Raw genomic sequence first — 23,144 nt, forward strand, 5'->3', positions numbered from 1 at the left:
GCAGGTCATGACCTCAGGGTTGGTGAGTTTGTGCCCCAAAGAGGGGAGGGTGCTCTGCACTGACAGCAAGGAACCTGCTTGGGATTCTCTCTCCATCTCTCTCTGCTCCTCCACAGGCATGCTCCCCCAACCTCCTCTAAATAAATAAATAAATAAATAAATAAATAAGCCTTAAAAAATACACTAAAAAAAATAAAATGAGAGGCAGGGGTGAATCTATATTCTGTGCAGCCTAAAACATGCAATTCTGGGGCTGTATTTAAGAAACAGAATACAAAGTTATATAATAAGTCAATATTTATTTAGAATAAGAAAAAAAATCATTGCCTATTTTAAAATGCTGACAAAACAACATCACACAATCCAGGAAAAAAAAAAGAACATTTTAAACTACCTGGCAACCACTATAAGCTCTTTTTCTACATTTTTGGCTGCATACTTTTGCCTCTTCATATTGACATATGTCATATGACATTTTGACATATGACATTTTGTACTATTTTTATAGAGATATTAGATAAACTAGTAAAAAACGAGTTTAAAAAGTTGATAGTGTTGAAACTTTTTTTTTTTTTTTTAAACCAGCTTCACAACCCTTTACTATAAGTTCTTGCACAAGTGGTGCTTCTGGCCCGGGACACGCCCTTGGGGAGCTCCAGCCCTTTGATCTCTCTTGGTTTAGCTTCTCCCAGTTGCCTGGGCAGCTTTGCCAGATCGCCGCCCTAGTTCCCTCTCCCATCCACCCTACTCCACAGGCCGAAGTGATTGTGAAGTTGTCGCCCACTTCCCCCAAGCAGGCAAGGTGATCCTGGAAGCCCTTCAGTCCCGCCCGCGGCCCCAGGACCACCACCTGGGCTAGAGGGTGTCGGTGCTTCCGATGCAGGACGGGGGCTGCTATATTTTCCTCGCATTCCTGGACAATTCGCTGAGCCTACAAGAGTGCTCTAAAGCCTAAGCTCGGCAAGGTTAAAGGTAGACTGGCTCCTGTGAGACCGCTTTTTTACGTGTTATCTGAATTTTTTTCCCGTTTTAACATGCCATGAGAAGCTTAAAACCAGAATCCCGGGACTTTGCCGCGCTATACCACCTAGCGTTGTGGGGGCTCCGTGACTAGTCAGGTACCTTGGGTGCGGCCTGCCCCTCTTCACTTCCTCCACTAGGGGCGGCTTTAGACCGCGGTCTTTCCCAACTATGGGGAAGAGGCGGAGACCTTTTCCTACGACATCGGTTGGCGGCCAGAGTCTTGATTGACAAGGGCACTAGCGAATGGCTCTGAAGTAAGCAGCCGTTGTTTACGCACGTACAGCCAATGGGAAGGTAGAGGTGCGGCCAGCGGCCAATGAGGACTGGCTTTAAGCGGAACGCAGGGGCGGAGCTTCCTTCGACTGGCAAAAGCTGAGTGAAGAGTCTGGAGCGGACCCTGGGAGTGTCAGAAGCACATCCGGTGTTAGAAGAGCTGTGTGGGCTTCTAAGAGGCCGGTAAGAACAAACGTCTAAAACTGGGACTGCGCAAGCCGGGAGTGAGAAATGGAAAGGGGATTAGCAGTTATCGACTGAGCAAGAGTGGGAATAGTCTCGGTTTTCGGACAGACTGCACCTTTGGGGAATGGGGCCCTGCTCCGCGACGGAACTCTGGAAAGCTGGGCGGGGAGGGGAGAAGCTCGGGAACTAGTACTGCGCATGCGCAACCGTACCGGAGCGGGGGAGGGGCGGGGGCGAGTCCGGCAGGTTTTGGGGGCCCTCGAGGCTCCGGTTCTGCCCGCGAGTGCTAGCGAAGGGTCCTTGTTAGTCCCTTTTCCTTCCTTCCTCCCTCCCACTCTCCGGTTTTTCTCTTTTCTCCCCCCGCCAAGAGTAGGCGCAGGGGCCCTTTTGGCCCAGCCTCCACTACTTGAATTCAGGTCACGTCCCCCGCCCCTTTCTTCCGAGGCTAATGAAAGCGAAACTTCATGGGTTTGTGGTCACCCTTGCTCCACCCGACTGATCGCTGCTCTGCTGCTGGCCCTCTGGCCGACCCCCCCCTCTGGGTGAGCGGCGAAGGCCAGAACTCGAGGAAGGGCCTGGTCAGGCAGCCTGCCCTGTCACGCCAGTCAGGTGATGTCACACTCCTCTGTGACACGCGAGGCTCCTTAGTTACTTGGAAGCCGAAGGCAGAGGCAGGAGGTGGGAAAACCCTTCCTGGCTTTCCAGCCCCACAGAACAGCCCCATTCTGGTCTGATTGATTACCTTTGGACAGGTGAGGTGGCCTTGGCTTTGCTTGGTCCTGAGCCTTGTGGGCGTCTTTCTCAAAGTCCCGTTCAGGAAAGGCGTCGTTGGACGGTTGTTTTTTTTCTTGGACCTATTTGCTGGATCTGTGGTAGTAAGTAGGCTTTGGTAATTTTGTATATTTAAGTGTGAAATTGTTACCTAGTGCCAGCCCAGAAATGCATTGCCTACCCCATCCGCCTTTCTTTGACCAAACAATAACAAAAACCGCTCTGAACTTGACTTTTTTTTTTTTTTTTAATTTTTTTTTTCAACGTTTATTTATTTTTGGGACAGAGAGAGACAGAGCATGAACGGGGGAGGGGCAGAGAGAGAGGAAGACACAGAATCGGAAACAGGCTCCAGGCTCTGAGCCATCAGCCCAGAGCCTGACGCGGGGCTTGAACTCACGGACCGCGAGATCGTGACCTGGCTGGACCGCGAGATCGTGACCTGGCTGAAGTCGGACGCTCAACCGACTGCGCCACCCAGGCGCCCCTGAACTTGACTGTTTTAGCAATAGTTAACTTGTGAATGTGTAACCCTGTGGAAGAGCTGACTGTGCCTGAAACAAAGATTTTAAGGTTAAAAGTTAATTGCGAATAGGCTTTTCTAGTTATTTATTGATACTCAGTTTTAGTTTATCTTTGGGGTAAGAATTCAGTTGAAGGAAGATTATTCAAGTTGCATAACTAAATTCTTATGGTTTCTACAAATACACCTATTTCTGTAATTATTAGGTTTACTCTCTTTGGCAGTTTATCTTTGTCTAATGTTTTTTTTGTTCTGACTTCAAGAATATGCTGGTGCTTAGATTCTCTGCCATTTTCCTCCCAGTAGAGACAGAATGGTTGAATCCTTGAGAAACACCCTGTAATTTGAATTCCGTTTCCTTCTTCCATTATTTAACTGTGGAAACATGGCTTAGTGAACCCCCTTTCTTCTTGTCTCTCCCTTCCCTGCTATTGATGTGACTGAAGTCTTACTGTCCTAAGAATAGGAAAGGTAAAATCAATCCAAATATTTAGTCAGCATTTGTTTTTTTCCCCCTCGTTATTCATATAGCTCATGTTTATTGCAAAGTGCTGAAAAATCTAGAACAGTGTGACAGGAATCAGCGTGTGTTAATATTTTTAAGATTTCTCTTTGCCAATGGCTGGAACTGCCTTAACGAAAACCTGTTTTTCTGCTGTAGATAGAGTGTGATAGTAGAGAGAGCACCAGACATTAGAGGTCAGAAGGCCCCTAATCTGGTTTGGGTTCTATTACTTAACTTTGCGGTGTTGGTCAATACTAATGTCCGTTTGTCCCTTTCGTACTTTACAATGATTTCACGCAGATTTTCTTTTCTTCTTTTTTTTTTTTTGGCGGTATAGTTGACACCGCCTTACACCACTTTTCGGGTGTACCTCCTAGTGATTCAACAAGTCTATACGTAATGCTGTGCTCGTTATGCTGTGCTCCCTGCAAGTGTAGCTACCATCTCACCATACAAACACTATTACAGTCTCACCGACTTTGTTCCCCTGTGCTGTACTTTTTATTTACGTCACACGGATTTTCTTACCAGCATTCAGTAAGCTTGGTAGAGCAGGTAGAGCAGGGATAATCATCCTTATCTTACAGATAAGGAAGCCTAGATGATCTTAGGTAAAATGATTTCCCCAAAATTATGAGGTAGAAAATGGCAGGATTTCTGACTCCAAAGCGAGTGCTCGTGTCATTATTATACTGCCTTTTTGAACTTTCTTTTTAAAGGGAGACTAATCATTTTTGGTGTGAACATCAAAGGAGATAACGTATATAAAAGCACTTTAAAAGTTGTGACATTTTATATAAATATAGTTAGTGATATTATAAAAGATACGACTACTGGCCTGAAGTTTCACTTTATTTCATAAACTACCCGTGGGTATTAGTCTCCTCTGGGAAAATACTGAATATTCTCTTGATGTTCTAGCTGCTAAATTTTCCTTTGCTATTTTGACTTGGCCATAGAATCTGTTAGAAGTGTCTTCCACTTCACCCTGTTTTGTTCCCCCAGAGGTGTTTTTTGTTTTTTTTTTTATGGAGATGTAATTGTTTTCTTTAAAAAATTTTTTTTTGATGTTTATTTACTTTTGAGAGAGAGAGAGAGAGAGAGACCAAGTGTAAGCCGGGGAGGGGCAGAGAGGGAGACACAGATTCCAAAGCAGGCTCCAGGCTCCGAGCTGTCAGCAGATTCCGACATGGGGCTCGAACACACGAGTTGTGAGATCATGACCTGAGCTGAAGTCGGAAGCTTAACCGACTGAGCCGCACAGGCGCTCCAGTTCCCCGCCCCCCCGAGTTTCTAACCAAATTTCACAGAGTAGCTTTTTTAACAAACCCGTTTTTGTTTTCCAAAGACTGTAGACATTGGCTTTTAGGGCCATCACGTTACCCCTCATGGTAGGTTCCCTTTTGAGCCAGTTCGGGAATGTCAGCTCTTGATTAGATACAGCACTCTTGATTAGATAATGGGGTCTACATTTGCTCTGGGGACTCCTGGTTGTGCTTAATCACACAAGCTTTGTTAGAATCAGATGCAAGAGAGCTGAATTAGATGCAAGCTCTGGTCTCAGGGTGCTTACAGCCAAATATGTGAGAGAGGTTCCGGCACAATTAACTAGAGTCCAAAACACTTAAAAAGAGCTTCAAGGATACGAATTGAATGGGTGTGCTGTTTTTCCTAATCTATGCCTGCTCTCATTTGGGCTAAATATGTTGTTATTGGAGAAGGCTTATTTACTGGTTTACACTGGGAGATGACGTCGTATTTAGGACATTGGTGCCTCCTTATGATTCAGTCTGTCAGACGTGGTTATGGAGAAAGGGATTCAGTAATGTCAAAGTTCGATGCAAAAAATAATTTATTGAAGGCAGGAGGCATTCCATGTCTAGTTAACTGGCTTGGTTCTGAGGCAGCACCCTAGTGAGACAGGATTCAGTGTTAGCTAGCTAATCTAGCTAGTCAGGAATCTTGGTCCAAGTTAAGGGAAGGTCTGGGACATCTAGGGTTCAAATCTAGGACCATCAGAGCCCAGCCATGTCGAAACAGTTCTTCGGATTTTCTGAAACCAAACAGACCTACCTCTTAGGGATGCCAAGGAAAGCATCAAGATAATGACCATTTACTTCATCAAGTTCTCAACCACTTCGGATTATCACTTAGTGGTTATTAGGCTGTCTCAAAACACCTTGTGGCCCTGTGGGGCAGGAGGTACCGTGTAAATATGCCCGAGGAGGCATGCCATTTAAACAAAAGTAATGTTATCCAATAATAAAATTTATCAAATTCCTTTAAATTCCAGTTTATAATTTTCTTAGATTTCTCCCCATCTTCCCCATTTAATTTTACTCTTTTGAGTAAAATCATTAAGTCTTCAGGATATAGTTAGCTGTGAGTAAATGGTTGAATAATATTTTTAAAAGGCATGTGTAAATTAGATTTACAATTAATGTTTTATTTATTTATTTATTTATTTTTTTAATTTACATCCAAGTTAGTTAGCATATAGTGCAATAATTATTTCAGGAGTAGAATCCAGTGATTCATCCCTACTTATAACACCCAGTGCTCATCCCAACAGCTGTCTTCCTTAATGCCCCTTGCCCATTTAGCCCATTCCCCCATACACACAATCCCTCCATCTACCCTCAGATTGTTCTCTATATTTTTAAAGAGTTTCTCGTGTTTTGCCCCCCTACAGTTAATGTTTTCTAAAACTAGGGGAAATTAATGCACTGAGGACATGAGAGTAATGAGTATTTACACTAATAAAACAATGGTTAACTTATGGAGCCAGTCTTATTCATGAAGCACTATTCTAAGCACTTTATTTGTATTATCTCATATAATCCTCAACCCTGTGAAGTGGAGAATATTATATATTACTATACACAAATTAGGAAACTAAAGCACAGTGAGGTTCAAGTGCCAGAAACTTGCCTCATGTCACACAGCTAAGGAAATATCAACTAGGGTTCAAATGTGTATAGCCATGCTCTTAACCACTATTCTAGGTACGTAGTTATGCAGAGACTGAAAGCTATTCAATAGGAAGAACTGAAAAAAGGCAATTCTGCCCCCTCCCTGCCCTGCCTTTTTTTTTATTATTATTATTTTAAAAAAAATTTTTTAATGTTTATTTTTGAGAGAGAGAGACAGAGTGTGAACAGGGGAGGGGCAGAGAGAGAGGGAGACAGAATCTGAAGCAGGCTCCAGGCCCTGAGCTGTCAGCACAGAGCCAATGCAGGGCTCAAACTCATAGACTTCTCGAGATTATGACCTGAGCCAAAGTTGGACGCTTAACCCACTGAGCCACCCAGGCTCTGCCCCCCCTACCTTTTTAATCACATGGGATTTTTCTTCTCTCTTAAGTATCAGTTGGTCCCTTCTAGATGTGTAGGAAGAGGACTCAAAATGGTGGAATTACAACAAATGAAGAACCATACAATTCACAAACTAAATGGTTTTTTAAATGTTTATTTTTGAGAGAGAGAGAGAGCACAAGCAGGGAGGGGCAGAGAGAAAGACACACAGAATATGAGGCAGGCTCTAGGCTCTGAGCTGTCAGCTCAGATCCCAACGTGGGGCTGGAACTCAGAAACCATTAGATCATGGCCTGAGTCGAAGGCAGAAGCTCAGCAGACTGAGCCATCTAGGCGCTCCACAAACTAATTTTTTTTTTTTTTTATGAGACAATGTGAGAGACAGAGTGCAAGCAGTGGAGGGGCAGATGGAGGGAGACAGAATCTGAAGCAGGCTCCAGGCTCTGAGCTGTCAGCCCAGAGCCCAACTCAGGGCTCGAACTCACAAACCATGAGATCATGACCTGAGCTGAAGTCTGATGCTTAACCGACTGAGCCACTCAGGCGCCCCTCCACAAACTAAATTTTTTTTTTTTTTTTTTTTTTTTGGGACAGAGAGAGACAGAGCATGAACGGGGGAGGGGCAGAGAGAGAGGGAGACACAGAATCAGAAACAGGCTCCAGGCTCTGAGCCATCAGCCCAGAGCCTGACGCGGGGCTCGAACTCACGGACCGCGAGATCGTGACCTGGCTGAAGTCGGACGCTTAACCGACTGCGCCACCCAGGCGCCCCCAAACTAAATTTTTAATTAAATGTATGAACAATGTTTCTGTGACTTGCTGGTTTAATGTTGTTAAATTGTATACATCAAGACAGCCTTCTGCCCAGCAGTCAGCAGGCTCTTCTCTTTAAAAGGCAAGGATTTTTTTTTTTTTTTAATTCATGATTGTTCCTGTTTGCATAGCTTTTGGCCAGTTGGCCATGTTTCATGTGGTCTGTACTTAATAGATATTGAAATAAGATTGTAGAGAATTTTGTTTTGTTTTTAAGGCTTGGCACTTGATGATAATTTTTCATTTTAGGACAAGGGTAAGGAAGATACCTAGAACAAAACAAGAGATTTAGTGGGACATAAGACATGGATGTTAGTTGATGAAGAGTGTCTGTCTTCTGCCTGCCCCTCCCTCCTTCCAGACCTCAGGAATACTAACTCAAAACAATGTATTAATTTTTTCTTTCTTGCTAAAGCTGTGCAGTAAGTTTTGTTGTTTTTGGGTGCCTCTGGCAGAGGAGGCTGGCCAGAGGAACCACAGAATGGTGACGCTTCTAACAAAGCTTTAGCAGTATATGCACGACAGATGTTGGCAAATTCTGAGAAATTAGATATTCCTGCTCTCCTAAGGTTGACAGAATTAAATGAAGCTCTGAACCAAGTTAAAGGTGTTTGATTATAATTAACATCTGAACATTTACTTCCCAAATGCAATACAGACAAATTTCTCATGAGTCTATGAGGCACTGTATACATTATAAATAAATAAATAATAAATAAATAATCCCACCTCTTTGTTTAAATTTGAGTGTAGAACTGGGGAACGGGAGAGCGCATACAATTTTTAAATTTTTGTATGAGTTGGCATCCAGAGTAAGACCAGTGCTGGTATGGGTTTCGTAATGGGCTGATATGTATTAGGGGAACTATTGTATTGAATAATTTTTGAGCAACTTGTAATACACTTTTTTCCTTTATTGTAAAATATACACGCAAAGTGTATGATGCATTTTAACATCCTTTTTTTAAAAACAAAGATTTTCATTTAATTGTGGGGCCCCTTTGAAATGTTAGCTGAGTTACTTGGTTAATGGTTTTGAATACCTGAAGCCCTGTTAGGTGCTGTTTCCTGGGACTGAAAATACTTTTGGTATGGGAGCTGCTATTTTTGAGTTATGAGTGCAGTTGAATCTTGTTCAGCTGAGTTTGCATATTGACCATTGCAATGTAGATATGCTTTCTCTGCAACTTTTGAGCACAGTAGTTGAGGCTAAGATAGAGACTTGGTTAGTGTAATCCATCTTGCAAAACTTCTAAGAACCGTTTTTAACTTGTTACTTATCTGTACATTAGTTCTTGTCTATTTGAAACAGACCTAGAGCAAACTGTCATATTTCCTTGATTCTAAGACCTAACTTCCCCCCTCTCATGTTTTAACAGTTCTGAAATAAATTATGTCATGTATACATCATGTCATTTATTAAATGTATACCTTACTGTGTTTTTCCCTGTAACCCTATTATTACAATTGCTATGTGCCTTTGCATCTAGAAAAGTTGGTAATTACATATTTCACTTAATTTTAGAATCAGTGGTGATGCTGGGAAACTGGTTTTGTTTAATTGATTTTTTAATGATTTTAAACCACGAGGCACTACTAAATCATGGAGAAATTCCTATTTGATACTCCCTGTCCTCATAACCTTTTGATAGTTTGGTTTTTCCATCAGCGTTGTAAGAGGCAGTCAGTACCCCCTGGGAAATATCAAAGAGCAAACTGGGAAAGAGGAGTTTCTGTCATTATCCCCTCCCACTGTTTTCACTCGGTGGGGTCTGATTACAGGGTGTTGCCCCTTTCTAACAGTCCTCTGAGTATTTGAGGATTTACACTGCAGGGCCCATTCACCACCTTTTTTTAACTCTTGAAATTGGAAGCAAGAGGTACTTGAGTGTTGTTGTGAATCCTGAGAAACTTGGCTCTGAAGGTTGTTTCAGAACTGTTGCAAGTTCTGTCTAGGGATGTCATTAGGGATGTTAATGGAAGCCTTAAACAAAGACACTTTCCAGGTGCTGGATTCTGCCAGCCTGTAAGTATGCTCTCTGGAGGATGTGTTCATCATGATTCTGGAAGGCTGTGGTTGGCCATGCAACAGCCTGCAATAGTTGCACCATCTAGATCAAGAGGGCCCAGAGCCCTGTGACTTCGATTTGCGAGCAGCAGCTTTAGTGGGCTCTGCAGCTTCTTACTGTATCCATCCTTAAGAACAGAACTAACAAAAAAATTGAGGTGAGTAGGCATGTTGGTGAGAAAGGAAAGAGCAAATCAAGAGAAAGCCAGCTAGCCATTGTAATTGTTTCATGTGTGCGAGAGCGAGCCTCAGTAAACAAATGGTAGTGATCCGTGAGAACTAGAAGAATGGAATCTTTCCACTGGCGCAGGATTTCTCAGAAGTCAGTTTGGGATTGTAACTTTTCTTGCTCAGATTAATTTTGCTGAGTATTGGGCTAGGTGCTGATTAGAATATGTGGGAGTAGTTGGCCTATCTTGCCTATCTTTCGAATTACTTACCTTTTGTGTTTTAGTACCCCCCCCCCCCCACACACACCCCGTTTGGTCAATTTGAAATGAATAGACATTATGGGTCTATTAAGAATCTGGATGATTGTGGATGATGGATATTTAGGGAAGATGAAAATTCTTGATTAGATTTTTAGCTCTGTAGATTGAATGTATTTATTTAGAATTGCATGTGAGATAGAGGAGGGAGCAAAATTTAAGAGCCTAACTTTATGGTGTTGATGGAATGTAACCTGGGTACGGTTCAATTAAAAATGTCCTTTCTGTGACATATTGGGACAATTGACAAAATCTGATTAAGGTCTCTAGATCAGATAGTAGAATTGTGTCAGTGTTAATTTCCTGGTTTTGGTCAGTTTTCAGGATGTACACGCTGAAGTGTTTAGGGGTAAATGGACATTGTGTTATATATAGAGGGCAGGGCATACAGCAAATATGGCGAAATATTAACATTTAGGAAATTTGGGTGTAGGGTATATAGGAATTCTTTGTACTATTCCAACTCTTCTATAGGAAACATTCTGAAATTGTGTTTTAAAAAATCCTTTCTGCACTTTTCTCTTTTTAAAATTGTAAATCCAGTGGGGTGCCTGGGTGGCTCAGTCGGTTAAGTGGCCGACTTGGGCTCAGGTCATGATCTCGTGGTCCATGAGTTCAAGCCCTGCGTCGGGCTCTGTGCTGACAGCTCAGAGCCTGGAGCCTGTTTCAGATTCTGTGTCTCCCTCTCTCTGACCCTCCCCTGTTCATGCTCTGTCTCTCCCTGTCTCAAAAATAAATAAAACGTTAAAAAAAATTAAAAAAAAATAAAATTGTAAATCCCTTTCAGTTCAGTTCTAACATGCACTAGATGGAAAGTTTCTACATGTATATATTTAAAGTTCAAGACTTATTGCCTGGCCTAGCTCCCTTCCTCCCTCCCTCCCTTACTCCCTTCATCTTTGAGGTTCTGTGCACCTTTGCTGAGAGAATTCTCTAGCATCTTGAAACAGTGACATAAGATTGCTTTATGTTCCAGTGACTGGGTCCCTTTAACTAGATTGCTACTGGTAATTTCTCAAAGAAAGAAACTATTAAAGGGACAAATTACCTTCTGTAAGAATAGAAAGCAAATGCTAGTAACAAAATAGTTTGGGGAGGAGATGGCTTTATTTCCTCTGTCCCCTTTAAAATGGTTGAGTAGGATTGCAAACGTATCATGGAAGCAAATACATAAAAATGAAAATGGCTGTGTTAAGACAGTGGGGTTTTAGATACTTTCATTTTCTGAAACTTGTACTATTTTTCCATGAGAAAGTTGTTTATGTTACTTTGTACATCTTGTATCTTTAAAATAACCTTTCTTCTTATCCTTGATTCTACAGAGTGGAGGCTGTGTCCCACAGACTCTGGCATCATGAACATATTTGATCGGAAGATCAACTTTGATGCGCTCTTAAAATTTTCCCACATGTAAGTGTTTTGATCTTGACTGTAGTTTATTATTGCATTTCCTTTCATATCTTGTTTCTTTTCCTACTTTATTAACTTTTGTATGTATAAACTAACATGTTAGCTTTGCTAGAATCCAGACACTGATAAAAGCACCCCAATTCTTTTTTTTGTTTGTTTCCACAAATAAAGTTTTTTTTTAATTTTTTTTCTTTTTTTATTGATTTTTTTTAATATATGAAATTTATTGTCAAATTAGTTTCCATACAACACCCAGTGCTCATCCCAAAAGATGCCCTCTTCAGTGCCCATCACCTACCCCCCCCTCCCACCCCCCCCCACCCCCCCAATCAACCCTCAGTTTTTAAGAGTGTCTTATGCTTTGGCTCTTTCTCCCACTCTAACCTCTTTTTTTTTTTTTTCTTCCCCTCCCCCATGGGTTTCTGTTAAGTTTCTCGGGATCCGCATAAGAGTGAAAACATATGGTATCTGTCTTTCTCTGTATGGCTTGTTTCACTTAGCATAACACTCTCCAGTTCCATCCACGTTGCTACAAAGGGCCATATTTCATTCTTTCTCATTGCCACGTAGTATTCCATTGTGTATATAAACCACAATTTCTTTATCCATTCATCAGTAAAAGAACCCCAATTCTAAGGGCTGTTGTGTGGTCATTGAAAAACCATTTAGTTATTCTAGTTTGGATACTGATTGTTCATAATTTGGGGCCTTTGGCTCCTCCCCAGCATTTAAGATTCTCAGTTAACCAATTTTCAAATCATTCTTTCTTTATTATAACTTATACATATGCCCTGGGAAGAAGAGAGAGAAATGATTATTAGCTTAGGAATGAGATTGGTCCTAGAATGATGGCTGTTTAACATTCTTTCCTAGAACCCCCTCGACACAGCAGCACCTGAAGAAGGTCTATGCCAGTTTTGCCCTCTGTATGTTTGTGGCGGCTGCAGGGGCCTATGTCCATGTGGTCACTCATTTCCTTCAGGTAAGAGCAGTGTCTCTCCCAGTTGCTGTGGCACAAATTGCATTAGGTTGAAACCAGCTCAGCAGGATGGTGCAAGCCTGTATCCCTCCTTAATCCTTTTCTGTAGTTTGTTATCTGAATCAGCCAGAGCTAGCTGGTAAATAAGGACATGCAGAGCCATTTAAATTTTTTGGCAGCTGTGCCCTCTCTAGAAACTGAGAACAGGATGTCATAACCTGGACACTGAATGATGGGCAGCTGACGTGTAAGACCCTGACACTATAAGTAGTGACATGACGTGACTGCTGGGGTTTGCATGGTAGCCTTTTTATCTTTTCCTTCGTTCTTCCTCTTTTTTGCCTGTAACTGGAGTTCTTAGATGCAACACACTGATTGTATGCTTATCAGGAGAGGCAGGGTTGAGACCTTCGAGGATTTGACCTATTTTATTCTCTGATGCTCTTATGTCTGCATGGTTGAGTAAAAACCTGCAACAGCTCACTTTCCTGTGTTGAAAGAGACCTGGGGTTTGGCCAGTTGGAATAAAAGGGACAGTTGAGGAATAACCAAAAAGTTTGAAGTTCTCACTAACCAAGACTTGTCCTTTCCAAGTGTCCTTTTTAGTGTAAGTACAGGGGGTGTGTCTGTGTTGGCATTTGCCACTACTGAGAACTGTCCCTATGCTCAGGCATCTCCTGGCAGAGGTTGTGTGAAAAATTACTCTAGATACTCAAAGGATAAGACTTTGGTCCCTGGAGTTTAGACTAAAACATACTCCACCTTCTAGGCAAGAGTAGCCATTTTGGCTTCTGTTTGTGTGTTGGGTTTTTTGGTTTGTTTTTTTAAGTAATGTAGTAAAATGCAGTTATCCTCATTATTCATGTATTCCGTATTTATGAATTTACCTACTTGGTAAAATGTGTTTGTAAGCCTAAAATTAGTACTCACAGTGCTTTTACAGACATTTGCAGTCATAAGCAGAACCGCAAAAAATTTGAGTTGCGTATCTCACGTGTTCCAGCTGAGGTTGAATGAGGCAACACACTGCCCTGTTTCAAGCTCTTGTACTATAAACAAGGATCCTTTTTGTTGGTCTGTGTAGTGCCACGTTTTTTGCATTTTTGTAATTTTGATGGTGATGTCAGTGTTTAAAGTGGACCCCAAGCATAGTGCTAGAGTGCTGTCTAGTGTTCCTAAGCGCAAAAGATGTTCCTAACTGCAAAAAAAAGTTCACTAAGACTGTGATGTGTCTTATGGAGAAAATATGTGTGTTAAATAAGCTTGTTCAGGCACGAGTTATAGTGCTGTTGGCCATGAATTCAAGGTTAATGAATCAACAGTATATATCAAATAAAGTGTCCTTAAACATAAACACATGTAAAACATGTATTGTTCAGTTGAAGAAAACATAACCAGAGGTACGTGAGAATCTAACCCTTTATTTTTCTCAGGAGCATTTGTTCAGTATTCATTAATTCATTGTTCACAGTAACTTTATAGAGCATAACTATGAGAAAAACGAGGATCAGATATACCTTTAAAGGAAGAAAGGAACTTTAGTCTGCACATACCTCCTTAATTATTTTCCTCTTTTTCTAGTGCCTGGCTTTTCCCACTTGGATTTTTTAAAGAATTTTTTATCTTCTTACAAAATTAATGCATGTTCATTGTAGAGAATTTGGAAAACAGACTAGTGGTGAAAAAGAAATAAAAACTCCTTAATCCTATCACCCAGAAATAACTGTTGACATTTTACTTCTTAACCTCGGTCTCACTCCATTCAGACTGCTCTAACAGAATACCATAGACTGAGTAGCTTAAACAGCAAACATTTTTCACAGTTTGGGAGGCTGGAAGTCCGAGATTATGGCACCAGCAGATATGTTATGTGGTGAGGACCTGCTTCCTGTGTAAATAACCGTCTTCTTGCTGTGTCTCCACACAGCGGAAGAGGCAAGGAGCTCTCTGGGATCTCTGTTATAAGGGCACTAATGAAGTCTCCACCCTCATGACCTAATCACCTTCCAAAGACCCCCACCTCTCAAAATACCAGCACATTGGGGGTTAAAAGTTAAACATGAATTTTGGGGAGACATAAAAATCCAGTTTGTAGCACCCTCTCAGTCTTTTTTCTCTGTATAGGTATATATGTTTGTGTGTATGTGTTTTAAAGTTTATTCATATTGAGAGAGAGAAAGAGAAAGAACAAGCTGGGGAGGAGCAGAGAGAGGGGGAGACAGAGAATCCAAAGTGGGCTCTGTGCTGAGAGCAGACAGTTTCATGTGGGGCTTGAACTCAGGAACTGAGAGATCATGACATGAGCCAAAGTCAGATGCTTAACCAGCTGAGCCACCCAGGCACCCCTGTGTGTGTGTGTGTGTGTTGTTGTTGTTTTAATTTTTTAATGTTTATTTCTGAGACAGAGTATGAGCGGGGGAGGGGTAGGAAGAGAGGGAGACACAGACTCAGAAGCAGGCTCTGAAGCTGACGGCACAGAGCCTGATGTGGGGCTCGAACCCACAAGCTGTGAGATCATGACCTGAACTGAAGTCAGATGCTCAACTGACTGAGCCACCCAGGTGCCCCTGTGTGTGTGTTTTAAAGTGATCAAAAAGAGGTCATTTCTACTTGTCCTACAGATTTGAATGTGCTTCAAGCACTTGTCACATGATCTTTTTCTTGGGCAAGAATCACAGTTTGCCTTAGGTAGTTGTGGCTGATAGACTACCCAGGTCAGAAGAGCCTCTAACACCCACCATAACACACCTAATCCTGTCTTGTAAGCCTTCTGGTTTCTCCTTACCCCTCTCTGCCTTTTCCACTTCCTCCAGGTTAGAAGCCAGTATTAGGAAGTTCAGATGAATATTTGATCCCAATAAGGTCTCCTCCAGAATACATTTGATATTTTCAAGTATTTAATTATTGACTCTGGATCTGACAGGCTGGCCTGCTCTCTGCCTTGGGCTCTCTGGGGTTGATGATTTGGCTGATGGCAACACCTCATAGCCGTGAAACTGAGCAAAAAAGACTGGGACTTCTTGCTGGATTTGCTTTCCTTACAGGTATGGTAAGGACTGGGCTAATTTGGGGTGGGAGTGGGTACTGTATCTAGTATCTCTTTAGACTAAGGCCCAAGATTTGTGTGTATTCTCGTTGACCTCAACTGGCACTCTGTACTACTCAGTCTTGTATTTAAGTGTATTTTGTCTTGTATTGCTTTCTTAATTCAAAGAGGTACATCTTGCTTTCCCATCCAGAGGATAAGCTCTTTGTGACTACTGACTGTGACTTACACACACTTTTGTATCCCAAAATAAGCATTTATGTGTGTGAATGAATGAGATTCAAGAGCTTAGGTAGCATAACTAAGCCTGACAGTGGACTCAACACTGGCAACTCGTCCCTCCTGTGACCATCAATTCTGAACTTTGCTGACAGTTCATTAAAGCCGTACATTGAGAGCCATCCTACAGAGCACATTGCTAATTCTCAAGAAAACAGTTAAAAGCACAGCTCTTCTGCAATTATTATTAAAGGAAACAGGACTCAAGCTACATAGTAAAAATATTTGCGAAGCAGCATTTGACTCAGTATAACTCATTTTGAGCGTGTCTGTATAGTGTTGAAGTAGAAGGGAAGGGATTTAGAGATTAGGATTTTTTTAAATAGGGAAAGCTAGTTTGTGAAGGCATTAAGGGGTGGAATTATCAGAAGGAGAGAGAGTAGCAAGAGTACAGGAAACGTTGGGGCTGGAACAGGTTGCCACTGCACCCTCCTCTTGGCCAGTGTCCACCCGCAGAACCGGTCTGGCCTTTTCTATAAAAGGAGTCAGCCCTGAAAGACTACAGGTTGCTGGCCACAAGGCACTGGTTTGCTCTTGATCCTTCTCTTCTGATTCCTGATCTGGCCTACATTCTAGTCTCACATCACTCCTCTTCAGAGTATTGCAGGCTTACAGTTTAACTCAAAAAAAAAAAAAAAAAATTTTTTTTTTAACTTATTTTTTGTTTAATGTTTATTCATTTATTTTGAGGCGGGGGGGGGGGGGGACTGAGAATCAGCCCAGAGCCTGATGGGGGGCTCGAACCCACAAACTGAGATCATGACCTGAGCCGAAATCAAGAGTCAGTTGCTCAGCTGACTCAGCCACCCAGGTGCCCCTAGCTCAAAAATGTTTGATATGCTTGCTTCATTTTTCCTAATCGTATTCATCCTGGGTCATCCAAGATTTTCAGCTAAGAGGACAGGTTTGTAGCTGTGTCTATAAATAACTCAGTCAAGTATATGTTCTCTGGAAAACAAGGAAGATGGAGAAGAGAGAGATTTAATTACTTTAGTACACATGTTTGTTTTTTAAGAGCAGGGCATGTCTGCACTTTTGATGGTCAACTTTTGTACAAGGGTCCTCTTCAGGAGTTGATGGTAATACTGTGTTCTGGGGCTTTTTGTTTTCTAGGAGTTGGCCTGGGCCCTGCTCTGGAGTTGTGCATTGCCATCAATCCCAGGTAACTATTTTAGTAGCATCTTATGTCTTTTTATCATTGCAGATACGCTTTCTAAATAGGTTTGCAGACCTGTAGCCCTCAGTCTAATGGTCTTTTCCTCTAACAGCATTCTTCCCACCGCCTTCATGGGCACAGCAATGATCTTCACCTGCTTCACCCTGAGTGCACTCTATGCCAGGCGCCGCAGCTATCTCTTTCTGGGAGGTAAGTGCAGACTGAAAAACAGAGAGAGGGTCTCCGCTTTAGCCGGAATTCTCACTGGGACTCTTTGCCTACCCTCCAACTTCTTGTGACTGTTGGGTTGAAATTGAAAGTCTTAATTTGGGGGGAAACGTAAGGAATAGCTTTAATGAGGTTGCCTTACTTTGCTTTGGCTTTTCCCAGGACGGCATTTTGTCCTCTCTTGTAGGTGTCTTGATGTCAGCCATGAGCCTGATGCTCTTGTCTTCCCTGGGGAATCTTTTCTTTGGATCCATTTGGCTTTTCCAGGTGAGACTTTACATATAACTTCCAGCAGCCATTTGCCTTGCGCATCTTTTTCTTGCTTCACCCTAAAGCAAGGTGGACTTAGAATCTTCCAGAAAGCTCACTTTCATTGGGCAGTGAAGAATTGTGCCTAGGGAAGCCATGTGGTTTCCACCATAGACTTCTGTTCCCATGAATGTTAATGTCATTCATTAGGCTTAGCATTTGTTGTACTTTCAAATTGCCAAGAGCCAAGAGCCAGAAAGAGGTACAGCTGGTTTTTTCCTCTGTGGCATCTACCACATAGTCACCCATCTCATTCTTCTTGTGTTAGGCAAACCTGTATGTGGGGCTGGTGGTCATGTGTGGCTTCGTCCTTTTTGATACTCAACTCATTATTGAAAAAGCTGAAAATGGAGATAAGGATTATATCTGGTGAGTGAAAACTGGTCTTTAACGCCTCCCTTTCTGTCCCTGTGAGTAGGGTTAAAAGTGGACTAGGTGGCCCTATCCGAACTTAAGTGGCCAGCCTCCGGGAGTGTATATGGGAGGATACCCATGCTTTTGGAACTGTATACCAAATAGCATAGTCTCCCTTAATTCCTGAAAGACCTCAGATCTTTCAAAAATTGAATTAATAATACACATTTAATTATCCTTACTTTTAAGGCATAGGACAGGGAAAGGGATCTTTCTTCACCTTTTGCTCTATATTTTTGTATTTTTTTTAACGTTTGTTTATTTTTGAGAGAGCGAGAGCAAGCAGGGGAGGGGCAGAGAGAGAGGAGACACAAAATCTGAAACAGGCTCCAGGCTCAGAACTGTCAACACAGAGTCCCAATGCAGGGCTTGAACCCACGAACTGGGAGATATGACCTGAGCCAAAGTCGGACGCTTAACCGACTGAGCCACCCAGGCACCCCTATTTTTGTATTTTTTAAACCTTTAACCATGAGAAGAAGAAACACATTCTTAATATATACATTTTTTTTAACGTAGTAATCCTCTCAGAGTTTCTTAACTAGTTAACGGTAGTTCAGGGTTCAGATATAGGCCCCTGCAGAGTCTAAAGCTGAGTTTTTCTTTTCCCTGTGCTGCATGGCTTTGTTGAGTTGTAAAGGATCTCAGACACCAGAGTTTTACTTAGTTGGTGGTTCGGTGAAGCTTACTTGTGGGGTAGACACGGGGTTTTTATGTCCTGCACCTCTGTGGACTGTGGATAAAGGAAGGTAGGAAATGCCAACTTATAATCTGGTTCTTCTGTTTCAGGCACTGCGTTGACCTCTTCTTAGATTTCATTACTCTCTTCAGAAAACTTATGATGATCCTGGCTATGAATGAGAAGGTTAGTCAGCCTACCACCTAGAGATGAGAGAATGGCTCCTGAACTCAACATCTATGTATACTTCAAATTTGAAAACTTAACGAAGTGTGTAGGTCCAGGTTAACTGTAAGGCCACCAGAAGTCTTTAGCCAAAGGAGAAAAAGGAACAAGTAAAACAACTCCCTTAAAAAAGGGGAGGGTGGGGGTGGAGGATCCCTAGTGTGGGACTCTTGACCTCAGGGTTGTAAATTTGAGCCTCACATTGGGTGTAGTGATTACTTAAAAGTAACAAAACTTAAACAAAAAACCAGATCTCTGAGATTAGTATCAAATGAGAAAAGGGCTTCAGTGGCACCAAGAAACAGTCTACTATATAAAGAATTTAAAGGCTGTGAAGATGGTTATGACTCAGGAAAGATATTCTAGGGAATTTGTTTAATCTTGGCAATCAGCTTTTATAAATGTGTGTCAGAAGTAGACCAGTTTTATCCGCTTGTTAGTCTTGCTTCCAGAGAAGCATTCTGTATATGGTTAGTGAGTGCCATAGTCTCCTCCGGCAGTAGGGGAACAAATGAAATCATGAGGTGTTTTTTTTTTTTTACAGATCTTACTAGGAAACAGGAGACAGTGTGATGCTGGTGGAAACAGATGAGTAGGTGGGATTGGTGGCTCTGTCTTATTTGTGTGGCGACTAGACTGAGCTCCAAGCAGGTTTTAGGCAAAGCAACTCAACTTTCATTTGTTTAATACACTGGGCTTCCACCGAGGATTGAATGACGTGTTCACTGGACTAGATCATTTCTGGGCGTTGGTTTGTGCCCAGGATTTGTGCTTCTCTGGCTTAATGGAAAGTTGGTCTTGGCCTCTTGTTGGAGTTATTTTGGGGTGGACTGCCAGTCTGCAGCTTTCACTGGATGAGATCCGAGCTGTGGTAGTTATGAGTAAGCCAGGAGTGGTCAGGTGGCCCAGCTGGGTGCTCTTGGAGTGGAAGCGGGGACAGCTGCTTAACTTTTACTCCTGTCAGGTCTGTCAGCAACTTGAGGGACCACCAGTGGAAGATGGTTAAGATCCAGTTCCTCCCTCACGGAGGAAGCATTTCTCCTCTCTTTTTATGGTCTTGTTCCCTTCCAGTCTCTAACCGAAGGTAGCCAGGTATTGGCTCCCTCAAGAGTTTTAGCTTGAATGCCAGATGCCGAAAATTAATTGGGCGATTTTTCTCCATTTCTAGGACAAGAAGAAAGAGAAGAAGTGAAATGACCTTCCAGCCTTGTCCAGTTTGACCTCCTGTCCCTCCACCCCTCATTTCCTCTTCGCACACATTACAGGTGGTGTGTTCTGTGATAATGAAAAGCATCAGAAAAGCTTTTGTACTTTGTGGTTTTCTCTACTTTGAATTTTTTGATCAAAAAACTGATTAGCAGAATATAGTTTGGAGTTTGGCTTCGTATTCCTGGGGTTCTTCCCCACTCCCTTTTCTGCCCAGCCCCGTCCTAGCCTCTTCCTCTGCTCAGGCAGCCGGTCACCATGACGAGGAGTGGGACCCACAGGAGAGCAAACTCCAGGAGTCCACTTTCCAGCCGAACTTCGCCAGGTGCACCTGAACTGGTAGAGCCGCCTCAGCCCTTTGCTCAGCATCGTTTGGTTTGTGCACAGTTCCTGTGGGACTAGGCAGTGTGTTTCCCATTGGAAAGGAGTTTGGTGGTCCTGTTTTTTTTACCCAGGCTCACTGTATCTGAGCTTCTGTCAACACCTACAAAGAAAATGAAGAGCCTCTCCTGGTGGATGCTTTGCTTCCTCTGAGCTGCCCAAGCGGTTGCTGGTCTGACAAACACATCTCTCTGCCTTGCTATCCTAAAAGGAGTGTGGATTTATGTGTTCCTATTCCCCATCCCTTGTCTGACCGTTGGGGAATCTGCCTGTTTCTATCCGTGAGGAGGGAGGATTTCAATACAAAGGAAAGACTGATTCTTGTCAGACATTTATGAAAAGGCTGGTTATGTATGGCAAGATAGAGCATAGAATTCCCTAACTTCCCATCTTTATTTTGGTCATCACCTTAGTTGTTGAGTGGCTTCCACCACAGTGACTTTGATTGAAGATCCCAGGAGAGGAAGGATAGGGAAGGGGCATGGTTGAGCCTGGGGGTAATTGTAAACTAATTCTGCCAGGCAGACCTAGATAAGGACCTGTTTGGGGCAGTGGGGGAGAAAATCGCTAACTGAATGGTTCTTTGTTCAGATCAGCAGAACTGGGTGGTGATGACTTAGGCAGCATTCATGACAGTCCAGTGCATTTCTGTCTTCCGCCTGGACGCCAATAATGTCAGGCCAGAGATTCGGGGCAGTAGATAAACATTCATTTTACAGATGCACTTTAGTTTTTGGGCTGTTCACCTGTTCCCAGAAATCTGTAGCCTTCCGGGTGGGGACTAGGTGATCAAACCTGTAACACCTCTAATTCCCTTCAGCTTTGTGGTTGTGAGTGAGGGAGGGCGATACCAATGGGGATCACCAGCTCTTTCCCAGGGAGCTGCCACAGTCAGCGGGCACAGAAGGGCAGGCAGCCTCGAGAGTGGTTGTGACTCTGGCTACTCACAGGGCCTCAGTGTAAGGGGGACTGAGCCATCAGGAGTCCACTGCCAGGATGATACCACTTTTGGCTCTCCCTGTTCACAACCAGCACACAGTTTGACCCGGTGGCTGCTGGTTCGCAGGGCACCGCATCCCCGGGCCACCCTGTGAAAAGATTTGTTCCCGGGGTGTTGGTATTCCTAGAGTGCCATGCTGCCCAGAATGGCTTGCTTCTGCAGAGGATGCTGCCCTCTGATTTAGCTGCCGCCTCCAGCCTCTGGCTTGAGAACTTACTAAAGGGACTTCCTTCCCATTAACCTCCCGCCCGCCCCCCTCCCCCCCTCCCCCCCCCCCCCCAGCCCCAGTAGCACTCTCCATAAATTTGTTGATTCTCTGCTAGGCCTGAGAATCTGAGTTACATCTCTTGAAGCCAAACTCCACCTCTTATGCTTTTTTGCTTGGGATAAAGGAGTTTTTCTTTAGAAACAGTGCCAAGAATGACAAGATATAAAAAACTACTTTTAAAGAAAATGTCTAACAGGTTTTTAATACAGTAATCACTGTAATTATCACTTTCTTTTCTAGTTCCTTGGTTTTCAGCTCAGGCTGCATTCTCTAACTCATACTGTGAAGACAAAGGTGTTTTTGATTCAGAAATATATGAAATCAACATAGTCTTAATTTGTAAAAAAAATAAAGAAAATTCCTTAACCTTTCCTGGTGTAACCGTGTGTTACGTTCAAGGCCACAGCTGAACATGGGCTTGGGTACTGTCTGACTTGCTGAGTGGGGCCTGGGAGTGGAACAGATTTCAAGTTTCTGCTCTAGACTTAGCAGACTGGTAAATAGAAAGAAACAGGGACCCCCGTTAGGCCTCCCATTCTGTAGCTCCAGCTTGCTACAAATGTTGGGAATTTCCTGTCCAATATATAGCCCGGGCCCTTTTCCAGTCCTCCCCCTCCCCAGCCTTTAGGTGCTTTGTGGTAGCAGCTACATGGCTCTAGTGAATGCCAACCTTTGGAATTTGGTGATGCATAAATGGGAAAGGCATCATGATCTCATTCTGCACGTCTTTGGTCACCTGCTATGGCCAGGCTCTATTGTAGGTGCTAGGAAAATTTTCATCAGTGAAAAATATAAAAATCCTTGTCCTCAGAGTTTATGAGATTATAAACCTGTTTGCATTACAATCAGGTTATGCCATTTTGGCATGCTTGCTCTCTGGTTACTGTGTACTTTGTAGACACAGAAGCTTCCTCTTAGGATCTGTTAACCCTGACTGGTTCAAGTTATGCGCAGTTGACCTCTTGGATTCCCCATACCCCCATCCCAGCCAAGGTTAGCCACTTTCCCTGACTTGGAAAGTATGCCTTAAGTTCTCAACCGTTTCTGTCTTGCAGACTCTGAAAAACTCCAGTGTCAAATACTTTTTAAAGCATTACTATTTGGGGGGTGTTGCCTTTATCTACAAGGCACAGCGTAGTGCTTAATGATAAATCAAGCACTGCAAAATGCTTTGCGTGTTTTGTTCACTACTCCCAATAGCCTAAGAAGGTGGTATATTTACCACGTATGATCAATAACTTCCAAGGTCATGACAGCAGGCTGTCTCCAGAGCCCCTGGCTCTTCATTGGTGCTCTGTATAGGCAACACTACACCGTGTTAGTGCCTCCTGGCTGATGTTATCCTTCCCATCCTGACCTTCATCCTGGCTAGGGCTCCAGCTGTTTGGGGTGGAGAAGGGGATCCCCATCCCCAATCGTCACCAGAGTAGGAGCGTGAGCTCCCTTTTAGTCTTCTCCCCCCCCCCCCCCCCCCGCGCCCCAGCAAGCCCGCCAAATACAGATCAGACAGGAGAGATGAATGCATAGCTCAGTCCATGCCTAGTGGAACTGCAGGCCTGACCTACAGTGAAGAAGGCACTGGTGGAGGGCAGAAGTGGAA

The 23,144-nt window shown here is 43.1% G+C and overlaps 1 protein-coding gene across 3 annotated transcripts; it reads left to right on the forward strand.

Annotated features, from left to right (window-relative positions):
- Positions 1-1,385: 1,385 nt before the first annotated feature.
- Positions 1,386-21,915, forward strand: TMBIM6 (transmembrane BAX inhibitor motif containing 6). 3 transcript variants are annotated; one of them, XM_047065248.1, is made up of 10 exons: positions 1,386-1,479; positions 11,287-11,374; positions 12,248-12,356; positions 15,277-15,397; positions 16,792-16,840; positions 16,947-17,044; positions 17,250-17,329; positions 17,640-17,740; positions 18,575-18,650; positions 19,858-21,915. In XM_047065248.1, exons 2-10 carry the CDS (start codon positions 11,319-11,321, stop codon positions 19,879-19,881), a joined length of 714 nt encoding a protein of 237 aa, XP_046921204.1. In that variant the 5' UTR covers positions 1,386-1,479; positions 11,287-11,318; the 3' UTR covers positions 19,882-21,915. The 3 variants fall into 3 exon arrangements, with proteins under 3 accessions (XP_046921204.1, XP_046921205.1, XP_046921206.1); XM_047065249.1 differs by lacking the exon at positions 1,386-1,479 and adding an exon at positions 2,152-2,234; XM_047065250.1 differs by lacking the exon at positions 1,386-1,479 and adding an exon at positions 2,335-2,357.
- Positions 21,916-23,144: the final 1,229 nt, after the last annotated feature.

The sequence above is a fragment of the Lynx rufus genome, unplaced genomic scaffold, assembly GCF_022079265.1.
Source record: "Lynx rufus isolate CCGP_SWC_20201006 ecotype Redwood Valley unplaced genomic scaffold, mLynRuf1.p SCAF_7, whole genome shotgun sequence".
Lineage (NCBI taxonomy): Eukaryota > Metazoa > Chordata > Mammalia > Carnivora > Felidae > Lynx > Lynx rufus.

Bases quoted from the DNA above. Each gene is read 5' to 3' on its own strand.
- TMBIM6 (XM_047065248.1), top strand. From the start codon at position 11,319: ATGAACATATTTGATCGGAAGATCAACTTTGATGCGCTCTTAAAATTT. The intron at 17,741-18,574 runs GTGAGTGAAAAC...CTTCTGTTTCAG, and splicing joins GGAGATAAGGATTATATCTG to GCACTGCGTTGACCTCTTCT. The intron at 18,651-19,857 runs GTTAGTCAGCCT...CTCCATTTCTAG, and splicing joins TCCTGGCTATGAATGAGAAG to GACAAGAAGAAAGAGAAGAA.